This window comes from Seriola aureovittata, chromosome 14 (assembly GCF_021018895.1).
Source record: "Seriola aureovittata isolate HTS-2021-v1 ecotype China chromosome 14, ASM2101889v1, whole genome shotgun sequence".
Classification (NCBI taxonomy): domain Eukaryota; kingdom Metazoa; phylum Chordata; class Actinopteri; order Carangiformes; family Carangidae; genus Seriola; species Seriola aureovittata.
In genome coordinates this window covers 11362415-11374795 of record NC_079377.1, presented here as the reverse complement: position 1 = coordinate 11374795, position 12381 = coordinate 11362415, and the positions used below count along the sequence as shown (strand labels likewise).

The 12381-nt window shown below is 38.1% G+C and overlaps 1 protein-coding gene across 4 annotated transcripts; it reads left to right on the top strand.

Moving 5' to 3' along the window:
* The first annotated feature begins 5015 nt into the window (after positions 1-5015).
* Positions 5016-11755, top strand: si:dkey-103j14.5 (isoaspartyl peptidase/L-asparaginase). 4 transcript variants are annotated; one of them, XM_056394676.1, is made up of 8 exons: positions 5016-5104; positions 5272-5456; positions 6390-6586; positions 8439-8581; positions 8827-8990; positions 9343-9461; positions 9681-9791; positions 10297-11755. In XM_056394676.1, the coding sequence occupies exons 3-8, from the start codon at positions 6400-6402 to the stop codon at positions 10503-10505; spliced, it is 933 nt and encodes a 310-aa protein (XP_056250651.1). In that variant the 5' UTR covers positions 5016-5104; positions 5272-5456; positions 6390-6399; the 3' UTR covers positions 10506-11755. The 4 variants fall into 4 exon arrangements, with proteins under 4 accessions (XP_056250651.1, XP_056250652.1, XP_056250650.1 ...); XM_056394677.1 differs by lacking the exon at positions 5272-5456 and having other exon boundaries at positions 5036-5104; XM_056394675.1 differs by lacking the exon at positions 5272-5456 and having other exon boundaries at positions 5056-5211.
* The last annotated feature ends 626 nt before the right edge of the window (positions 11756-12381 follow it).

The window sequence follows — 12381 nt, the reverse complement described above, 5'->3', positions numbered from 1 at the left end:
TCAGTCGGTTTATTAAAAGTTTTATGATGGAGCCTATGCTGAAAATAGTCACTTATGGAAAAAGAAGCAAGTGATTGCATTTAAGAATACTGTGCAACAGAACTGTAAATGTTGTGTGGCTTGAATGGGTTAAAACAGAAATTGACCCATAGTTAAACCATTATAGGCCATTGTAAGTCGTCATTCAGTGCCAGCCACCCTCTAAGTCCTTGTAAGCATATTATCAAGATATATACTATATTTTTAATCAGGAGATTTTGAAAGGCAATCAGATGAGCTTAAATTATAACTGACTTTGATATTACAAAGATTAATTATAGCTAAATCAGTAACGTCATACTAGTGAGAGATAATAGCTTATCAACGCCAAACGTACCTTATCCAATTACTTTCTCGATTCAGCCAATGTATGGTGGCCTGTGAGTTTCAATTAGAGTTTTGCTAAGTTCACTCCAGTGTGTTCTTCTGTCATAATGAACAATGCACTGTGGTTCTGTGGCCCCTGGCTTTGTAGCCTGAGGTACAAACAAAGAGTTCAGTTGTGGCTTCTGTGTGTCTGTCCATGGTGCTGAACAACACCTGCATGACTCAGACCTCTCTTGATGTTGGTCGCACATGTGGAGAACGAGCATTTCTGAAGCTATAAAATGTTTTTCATGACATGTACTTCCAAATGAAAGGGAGCAGGAAACAACATCAGGTAATTACTTTCTTTAGCTGTGTGCTCTCTTCAGTCCGCCCTCGCAGCCTCACAGAACCTGATCTACTCCCACATCTCTGTTTAACACTTCACAAAGAAATTTAGCGGTATTATTAAATCACTGTTTGGCATCTGCCTGAAAAGCTCTGCAAAATGATGCCCAACGAGAACCTTTTTGAACTGAATTTTATGGCCACAGGAAAGGAGGGGAGCAACATCAGTGCTCTCATTTCATGTTTCCTGTTTGCTGGGGATTTGACTTTTGGCTGATGTAGAAGTATTTGAGAATATCGCTCATTTGTTTTCTCACACAGTTACGTTATTAACTTGCAATCCCATCGCAATATGCAGTCCTTTTGGTTAACTCTCAATAAAAACAACACAATATTTTCTTTCTAATGTGACAAACTGTAATCTGTTTTCTTTTCAGAGTGAAGCAAATATGTGTACTGTACCTACACAATGCCCTTTGATGCAATAAGATGTTCTGCAGGTCATGTACTGTATGCTGGCTGGGTAAAAGAGCAGAGCTGCAATCCCAGCACAAGAGTCAGAGTAATGTAGAATAATGTAATGATTTTCACTTCCTGCCCTCTAAATGATTTGAGACGGCTTAATTGTTCCTCGCAGGGGTCAAGTCAAGAAGAGCCTTTTATGCTTGGGAAGTGAATTACAGGACACTACCTTAAAGAAGTTTTAATGTCAAGTGAACGCTTCATTAGCTCCTTACAAAGCAGTGTCAGCAGTGTCAGCAATGTAAGCATGAACGTTTGCATCTCATAATGCCCCTCTTACAGCTATGATATCGACTGGAATCCTGCACTTATCTGCAGCACAGCATGCTGGCTGCTTTACTTACTTACTCACAAATGAGTTTTGAGCAGAAGAAGCTGGTGAATGACCGATTCTAGCTCTACTTGACCTTTAGAGATGATTCAGACTGCACTGATCAGAATCATAAAGACTGTGGGGCTACAGGTGAACATTGGTATTTTAGAGGTGCTCTACTACACATCAGGGACTGACCATGTCAATAAAAATTTAGATAAATTATACAATTTCAAAGTCTGTGGATGTGCACAGATCATTAATTATTCTAAATCTAATTTTAGTGACTGTGTGAGCATGTTGTCATTATTCATTACTCTTTTTTACGACTCCTTCCTTCAGTTGACCTATAGTGTCTTGACATGAGTATGAAGTATGAAGTTACTGTTTGTTTGGGAGACTAAAATATCATATGATATGTAGATTACCCATGTTGGTTTGTTTTAATTTCTATTAAAGACACTATTTTATTAACAAACTTTTTTTTTCTCTCTACGTCTGTATAAATATTTGGGAATACCATGCATCCCTAGAAGTGGTCGAAAGAGTACAACTTCATACTTGCATGTCCTCGCAATATTTTAAATTAACGATTCATTTCTCTCTGAAACGAAGCACAACTTCTTTTTTTCCTTCATAGCCTAAAGCAAGTGACTTCATTCATGTCAGCCATACTGTCTTTGCGTTTAATGCTTGCTGGACCTCCACTGATGTCATTTTATTCAATAAAATGATTCATAATCTTGCTGCCGTTACAGTTGTTAATGATGTTGATTATGACTATTAATATGGTTTAATCTTGTAATCCTGTAGTATGGTTGTAGCTCCGGTCTAAAGTAGGCAGACTGAAAAAAAACAGACATAAAGTCTTTCAGCCTAACATTGAAAGAAAGAGAATACGGCTGGGGAAAATAGCTTGTACAGTGATGTATGTCGTTGCAGAGAGAAGACTTTTATCAGACTGTTGCATGTAGCAGTATTGTGATTGACACTTACATTTTAACTTAGACAGTTTTCTGTATAGGTACTGGAAATATTACAAGTTTTTAAACTAGGATTTCATGGATTCCTGCAGCTCTCTAGTGGTCAAACTGCAACATTACACATTTCACTGCTACATCCATGTGCAGATAAGCCTTTCAAAGGTTAAATACATGATGTTTCATAGTGTGGCAATTCATTTTCAGTATGTATTTGCCTTGTGTGTGTTTACTGATTTACTTGCATTATTTGGTGTGAAGATGATAAATCACATTGTGTGTGTATTTTGTTATGCAGGGAGGGTGTGATGATGACTCATTCCTTCATTTCTGGCACAATCGAGGGGCTGGTGTAGTTTAACACTTTTTGTATGTGCTAAGATTTGTAACTATATGTATCACTAAAGACAGCTGTTTTATTATGCGTGTGAATGGTGAATACCAAGTTGTCTCTGTAAAATTTTTATTTATTACCCAAGTCACGTTTCCTGCCTGAAGCTGCAGTGTGAGATCAATGATTAACAAGCTTAACAATCTTTTGCTTTGGACACAAATACCAACAATCATTTCAAATTTGTAAACCCCCCCCCAGAACATGGAAGTTTACTGATCTATTTACATATAACTTGAGGTGGTGATAATTATGTGACCACTGCTGAAAGGCTTTTTTCTATGCCCATTGTGATTGCTTGGCCAACTGATAAACTCTGTCCTCTTTTCGCCCCCAGTTAGCCCTGCCTTCATCAAGCTGGGCAGATGCTTCCAAAAATGTGTTTTTAAATTTTTTTTTCAAAATAAGATTGTAAAACAACTCTGACCTGTACAACATAATCACAACAAAGTGTGAACTGTAAACTAAAATAGGAAGCCGCCTGGGGGACACACCCTATAAGCTATATGTTTATTTGTTTCTGTTGTTGACGTTGTTTTGTTTGTTTGTTTTAGGGGGGCAGTTGCAGTCCTGTTAATATGATTTGCAATTTATTCTCTATACTCAAAAAAAAAAAAGATGTTCTGTTTTGAAGCCATGTCCGTTGTGTACTTGGGGTGATTTTAGTTTTTTTTTAGAGATAATTGATCAGATAGAACAAGAGCAAAGGGTGTGTATTACCTGATGGGACACATCTCAAGCAGGTTAATCAGGCCTACTTGTAGAGGCTTATTATGACTGGTCCATGGTAGATAAGCTTCAGCTTTTTAGGTCAACTGTTGAATTTTTGTTTTATGCCTTTGTTTTTTCCAGTCCTCAACAATAGCTGCCCTTACATGAATAAGTATGACAGCAAATGGTGCATTCACACCCTTTCACTTTTTTCACATTTTGCTATGTTGCAGCCTCAGGCTATTATTGTTTAGATTCAATTCAAATTCATTTTTTTCCCTTGTCAATCTAAACTAAATACCCCATAATGACAAAGCGAAAAAACAGAATTTTAGACATTTTTACAAATTTATTCAAAAGGAAAAAACTTAAATATCACATTGACGTAAGTATTCAGACCCTTTGCTATGACACTTGACATTTAGCTCTGGTGCCTCCCATTTCTCTTGATCATCTTTGAGATGCCTCTTCACCTTGATTGGAGTCACCCTGAGATTCTCTCAGTTGATTGGACATGATTTGGAAAGATACAACCTGTCTATAAGGTCTCACAGCTGACAAAAAAAGCTCCAGAGATCCTGTGTGGAGATGGGAGAAACTTCCAGAAGGATAACCATCACTACGACGCTCCACTGGTCCAGCCAGACGGAAGACTGTCCTCAGTGAAAGTATCCCAACAGTGAAGCATGGTAGCATGGTGGTGGCAGCATCATGGAGAGACTGCACGGTTGTGGGAAAACATGATTGTGGGAATTACAGACATATCCCTACTGAAAACCTGGTCCAGCGCACTCAGGACCTCAGACTGGGCCGAAGGTTGACCTTCTGAAAGGACAATGACCCTAAGCCCACAGCCAAGACAACACAGGAGGGACGTTTTAGGGATGACGCTGTGAATGTCCTTGAGAGGCCAAGCCAGAGTCCTGACTTGAACGCGAATTGAACATCTCTGTGCAGACCTGAAAATGGATGCCCACGGACGTCCCCATCCAAGGATCTTTAGAGAAGACACAAAGATTGTCATGTCATACCCAAGAAGACTCAAGGCAGTAATGCTTCAATTAAACATTGCGTAAAGGGCCGCATACCTAAGTCAATGTGATATTTCATTTTTTCCTCTATTAAATTTCTTGGATCCTGTGTTTGCTGTGTGTGCTTTGTCATTATCAGGCATTGTGTGTAGATTGATGAGGGAAACAAATTTAATTTAAAGGAGTTTAGCATGAGGCTGCAACATAACAAAATGTGAAAAAAGTGAAGGGGTGCACTGTGCTTATTCATGCAAAGAACATCTGGAAAACACACAATTGATACTTTTACGCTGACCCTCTAAGACGGTTGTTCTCAAGGTCCATCAAATTGGTCAACACGAACTTTATTTTGAAAGGTTGTACGGGAAGTCTGATCTTGGATTATATTAGACTTGACATTAGTGTGAGGCCGCAAGTGGCCGGCGAAGGGGAGCAAAACACTTGTCAAGTCCCACAGAACCACGTGAGTATGGCGGAGGGTTTCTGAAGCTTGAAGATTGGGATGTTTGATGTTTAATTAACATCTGTACAGCGTGACTCAGCCAGCTGTTGGACTTTAATAACAGACAAGTAAGTGTTGACATCTGTTTACTGCGCCGAACAAATGTCCTTTTGCCGACTGCTCCATAGGGTTCACACTGCCGGAGGGGTTTCACACGTGTCCTGCTGTTCAGTGGTGAAGTCAAATCAGCTCTTGGAAAACATGAAGGAATCTGCTGAATGTTTCCCCAGATGACCGAAGAAATCATCCAGCACACACAAACTCAGAGCCTTAACTGGGAGAAATGCCAATAGCACTACAGTTAATTATGAAGGTGTAGCCTGCATGTAAATGCAACTGATGGTTCAAAGCTGCTTTCGCCATTAAGTGTTATGGCTTGGTTATTGCCGATAAATACTCACTTGAATAAATGTCTCTATGTTATACTGAGTAACGCACCAAACTAAAGTATATGTTTATATTTTATTTACCTGGGCTAATGGGGTTCATTATGAGCAGTAAAAGCTTGCTAAGAGAAGATGGAAAGGAAGTGGAAAGGAGAGAAAAAAAATATCAGTAATATTAATGAAAATCATTAGATCAATTGCAAGAACAAGAAGCTAGAAAATAGTGAGTGTGTTGATTTAAAAGCGGCAGCAGAAAACACTATAAAAGTAGCTAAAAATACATTTATGCATGAAAAATATAGTTGCTCTGCTTAGAAACTGAATTTCACAGGTCACTTTTGACCTTGAAAACAGCAGTTGACAAGGTCCATTTACTAGCTGTTCTGGAGCTTTCCATCATACAAGATGATCTTGGACTTGAGGTTTGAGGCTGCAGGTAAAGAAGTCTGAATTAGTCTCACATCTAAACTGAACTACATCTGATGTAAATATTACTACTCATAACCAATTTAAATGTACAAGGCAAATAAATAAAAAGGTTGTCAGAGTGTCCTAAAAGGGCCTTTCCACATATTTTGAATTAGTACAATTTTGAATTAAAACATTTGTTGCTTCATTGTATTTTTTTTACTGTTTTGATAATTCTTCTTAAATTGTATTTTGTGCATTGCTCTCAGCCAATTCTAAATGAAATAGAACACTACAAATTTGGTGTTTATATTGTTGATTCAAGGTCTTGTAAAAGTGTAACTAAGTCGCAAAGGCACAGAGAAGACTGTGTGGATATTACATAACCAATGTTTCCTCAGCTATAACTTTTGTCAAACTCCATAAATGACTTTGTCTTTTTTTCCCTGCAGGAACTTAAAGATGTCAGCTGTTGTAGTCGTGCATGGTGGGGCATGGGCCATACCAGATGAACTGGCCGAGGCCTCTGTTGATGGAGTGAAGGCTGCTGCATGTGAAGGATTTTCTGTGTTCAAAAGAGGAGGAAATGCAGTGGATGCCGTTGAGGCAGCTGTGAGAGCTTTGGAAGATAACACTGTGTTTAATGCAGGTACACAGGGTTCGTCTTACTGTATTATGTGAACTGATGAATGGATCTTAGTAAAAGTTGTTTAGGCCACAGCTGTTGGTACAAGTACTTTTCTTGCCAGTTAAAAAAAAAAAAACATCAAAAAACAACTAAGACAACAACTCCCCAAGCTGTCCACACAGGAGCCAGTCATTGATCGCCCCCTTCTTCATTAATGCAGTCATCTTTGTCTGTTGTGCTCTGTCTCCATCTGCTGGTGGTGATGCCAACATCCATTTAGACTTCTTAAAGAATCTGGATGATGATGATTATGGTCATCAGATGTGATGCTCCTGATTATGGGGCTTATTTTCATAATCCAGCTTTAGTCCCAGATGGAATCTGCACAAAAATCGAATCTACATTTTAGATTATGTCTATAAACGAATCTGTCTTGTCTGATATATATTATATTTGCTCCCTAAGCACAATCCACACAAATTGTGAGATACATACTGTTTAAGTGTCGGCTTAAACTTGCTAAAAAAAGAAGGTAGCATACAAGGTTGCAGTCTTCTCCTGCTTAAATTAACATTCACATTTTCGGGGTATAACTTGAACTTAAAGTAAAATGAATATATATGTGAATAATGTTCACTTTAGGGTCTTGACCATGACCACTGACATATTGTGAGTGTAATTTTTATGCCTTCACGCCAGCGGCAGCAAAGGCCGCAGCCATTCTTGTGAACGGGATATCTCAGTAACGCTGGAAGGAATTTCTACCAGTTTGGTACAAACTTCACCTGGACTCAAAAACAAACTGATTAGATTTTGGTGGTTAAAGGTCAAAGGTCATGTTCTGATTGATTGGCACAGTCCACTAATCAGAAGGCAGCTACAAATCAACCAATCAGAATAAGGCTACAAACCCACCAACCAGAATGCAAAGCAATTATGACAAATGGTTAATATTTCTATATGACTCTTGACAAACAGGGATGTAATCTGAAGCTAGTCTGAATGACAGAGCCATACAACTGTGAGGTGGTAATTCTAGTTATTAATGATTCAGTGTAAAGAATTATAAGCACAGTGATGCATATCTTACAAAGTATTCTGTCAGGATGAACACTGTATCAGTCATTAGTGCTGTTTTTGTATTACATTGTCACGGCCCTGTGGATTTGTGAGGATGGAGCAGGCAAAGTAAAACTGCATAGATGGTAACTGATAAACATAGCTTTTAACCTGAAAAGATGATTTCTCGAGACCGAAAGATGAAAAAGTGTACAAATCAGACCAACAAGTCAACACTTCAGTTTGGCTGGTTTATTTGTGCACAAAGGACAGATCTGGTGCAAATACACCAAGTCTCTCACTGAATGACAGAACTTGTGCTGCTTATATCCTAAACTGATCTGGGTACGGTAACTATCATCTGTTAACCTCAAGACCTTTCCCTCCGTGTTTCACTTTTATTGCTTACATCCTCCTGGAAGGGAGTGCATCACTAAATCTCTGCAGGGATGTAGATAAACTCCTAAACAACAATATAACCATAAAACCCAGATGTGTGATTGTCTCCTTGGTATCATGCCCCCCCACAGGTCAGCAGCTTTCCTAAGGTTCACATTCTTAACATCCTTAAACCAAAGTTGCCAACATACAAAACAAATACAATCTTAAATAACCTCAGCAGACAAAGTTAGAAGGAAAACATATTCCTTTTCACTTTCCATTGTTGTCTGTTGTTAGACTTTATTTAGTTGCTAAGCACCGGCTAAGGCCCTCCAGTTTGATTCCCAGCACTGTTAGCTGTGAGAACACCTGCATCAAATGTTTGTCTGAGCCATTGTTGCAGTTATTTACTGATTGTGACATTTAATTATAGGGCATGGAGCAGCACTAAATACTGATGGAGAAGTGGAGCTGGATGCCATTATCATGGATGGAAGCACACTTGCCAGCGGCGCGGTGTCTTGTGTCAGGAACATTGCCAACCCTGTGTCGCTGGCACGGGCAGTGATGGAGAAGGTGTCATCCTAAACACTCTTTAGTTTCTCTTGAAAAGAAGCAGTAGGAGATCACTGACACTCACTGGCACTGATTTGTGACTACTGATTTGGATCCTTTTTTTTTTTATACAAATGTTTCTAATAGCAAACAGCTTCTGTGTACAATGAGCTGACTGGTTATACACATCAATGAGAATGTCTGTCATAAAATACATTTTCTCTTTTAACATTTTCTTACATGTTGGCTGCCATGGAAAACCTCAGACTTCCCACATCATGTTGACAGGCAGAGGTGCAAACATGTTTGCGGAGAGCATTGGTATAGCCACAATTCCCACTGAGACACTGGTGACTGAGTATGAGAGGAAAGAGTGGGAGAAACACAAGAATTATGTCACTGGCGTAATGGAAGATTTCAACTCTCACTGGTAGGTATCTGCAGTATTTCACTTTATTTTGACACTTTCTTGTCTGGACTTTAATGTCCTAATAAATCTCTACGCATACAGCATCTTTTCAGCCTGAATAGCCTGACAGTATCTTGAAATAGAGTTAATGCGCACTATTAAATATAAATGCTCTACTGTACAGAATAACTGGTGTGCTCGCCCTATCTTTAAACTGATGTACTGTTCATTTGCAGTGTAGAGGCACAGCTCTAGATTAGCTCATATACTATGCCAAACGTGATGGCATGTGGTGGTACATTGCATATTGCATGCTTTTTCTTTTACAGCAATTCTCAGGACAATATAGATTTTTTTTTTTTTTTCATTCTAGGGCCCATGATACTGTTGGTGCAGTGGCTGTGGACTGTGCTGGTAATGTTGCATGTGCAACATCAACTGGAGGGATCAGAAATAAGATGGTTGGCAGAGTAGGAGACTCTCCGATTATTGGTATAACTTTATTTTTTATATGTTTTCTCAAATAGCACCTTATACACTGTCAGCTGCAGAATAAATTATGTTTGAGGTCATTATCATTACAATTGCTCTATCCAAACAAGTTAAGTTTATAAGATTTATATTCACAACTTGAGTTTAATTTATGTCATGACTAGTTTTTAAGATATGACTCAATGTTTTTGTTTTTTCATGCTCTCTCTTGGAAATAAGGCTGTGGAGGATATGCAGACAACTTTAGTGGTGCAGTGTCTTGTACCGGTCATGGAGAGTCCATTCTTAAAGTTACACTGGCCAGACTCATTCTCTCACAGATAGAACAAGGTAAACTATCAGGCTTTCACACTTTCTGCATGAAGACAAGTCACATAGGTCCGACTTTATCTGACCTTGATATAATTTGATGTCACTACTTGTGTTTTCAGGGATAATCATTCATTCACAGATGTGATAGAACTATATTAATTCTACACAGAATCAAAATTTGGTAGCAAGAAAGTGAAAACTTACTGTAGGTAATTCATTTTTGAAAATCAAAGATTCTTTGTTTGGGTAAAAAAAAATCTTTTTATTAATTACTGGAAAACATTCACATACAATTATTTATGTGAATAAACATTGCAAATTTATTATTAAGGTTTCATTAAAATCTATCTCCAAATCATTTTTGGAGTAGGGTAAGAATTTGCAAGGATATTAATTGAGGAGCCGGTTAGAGTTGCAACTTTGGCGTGAATTTAGCTCAGGGGTAATTTTCAAACAAATTTGGATATGCAAACAAATTTTAATATTTTAATTTATTTTCATAATTTCTTCTTCCCTCATGCAGGTAAATCAGTAGCAGATGCTTCACAGTTGTCTCTGCAGTACATGGGAGACCGCGTTCGAGGTGCAGGAGGTGCAATTGTGGTTTCTCCATCGGGGCAGTGGGCAGCCACATTTACCACAGAGCGGATGGCTTGGGCAGCTGTGGAAAGTGATGTTCTGTGGTATGGATTAGATCCAAATAAGAGGTTAAAAGAGCAGTTCTCCACATAAGAAGTTTAACAGCTTTTTGTCCTTATTAAACATTGTACTGAGCAGTATAATAGGGAACTGTATTTCACATATGTTTTCTACTAATTCACTTGGATCACTTGGTCTGACATGGTGGATATTAGCTACTGTTGTCTGTAGCTACATTTAATTAATAGTGTTTTTTTCTGTCTACTCTGTGATGTTAAAGCTACATACTCTTCATATGTGCTGTGAAACATAAATTGTAAAAGATTGAGAAGATAAATATTACAGTCTTGAGACTCAGTCACTGGAGCAACTAATCCATACATTTGACTAGTTTTTCTTATCGCATACTGCATATGCAAAAAGAGGTGTATCTGTGCAAGTGTTATTTCTCAGATTTGATGGACCATCAAGTATTCTGTATGTCAGTATTCAGTCTGTGAGTATTTCATTCTGACCGTAGGACAGAAAACTATCGTCCTCAAGGTGGGATGGGACAGTTGCTCCCATTTTAGTAATTATTTCTTTGATTAGCACTTAATGAAATGAGCTCTTCAATCTGAGCTGATTAACTGATAGAAGTGCTGTATGTCTGTGAAATCTATCTGACATTGTTTTTCACTAAAGGTCATTCAGTTCCATCACAAGTTGTTTGGTTTTCAGTGCTCTTTAAGCACCTCGAGTGCACTTTTGTTTTTAACATAAAATAGCCTCATTGATGAGCTTCCACTTTATTAGGCCTGCAGCATTGTTGGCCTGGCTTCATCCTTTGAAACAATGGCTGCTCAACCAGAGACAGTCGCTGTTAATAAAACTGATTCAGAATTAGAATGAGATAGCATGAGCATTTGCTCCCACTGTAATGTAAGATATGAGCGCAGCTCTGAATTATTCACATGGTGTATTTCATTTTTAAAAACTGGATATTTCCAATTTAATGTCTTTATAGCACCTAAATAACACCTCTGACAGCAATGTCCTCCTAGACTGGATAAATCTTCTTATACCTCATTTAGTTTTTTCATTTACACATTTCTTTACATATTACTTTTGCATTCCATAAGTAATAGAAAAAAATGAACACAACTGTGATATTGTAGTTAGAGGTGTAGATGTGCAGTGAATGTTTTCAAGTTTTAGTAAAATATTTAAATCTTATTAATCTAAAAGAAAGTAAACCAAGAATCGTAACTGATCGTATGGTAACTACTGTCCTGCAATCAGTGTCAGATATTTTACCTTTTCACTTTAATAAATAGAAATAAACTAACATGTTTTAATGTTAATAGCCTCTTCCTTTCTCTACATGGGACTGTTGAATGCCTCTGACGGATTATTTCTGATTCAGGGTCAACCTCTCACTGCTTCTGCCAATGTCCTTTTCCTCACTTTTGCCAAACCAGCTGTGTTCTTTAGTTTGTTGTCTGGACGTTGGAGAGCAGAGGCTGTGAGGCCTGATCCTGTACAACATTGCTGTCCTGGCTCACAGAACTGGCACTATCCAAAACAGTTCAAACACAGAATGCATCTTTGTCAAAACAGAAGGGTGTTGCAAGAATAAGAGTATGTTCCATTCCTGAACAGGTATAATGAACTTGTGATAGACATCCAACCTCCACAGTTCATTGAAAAGATAGGATTGTTCCTTGTTTAAAGCTGGTCCGTTACAGAAAGTACAGACAAATGATGAATACGGCGGACATAATAAACACAGTTACTAATGGGAAATGTTTATATATGCTATAATGTACCTTGATGCATTCAGTCCACTGAGAAACACTGCAAGAACAAGAACTCCACAAAACCTGTACATCACACATTCAACACATTAGACTGAGAAAAAAAAGTAGCATGGTTATTCTGACTTTTAGTCTGTGGTAACTGACTAATATTAACAAAAAGAAAAAACATT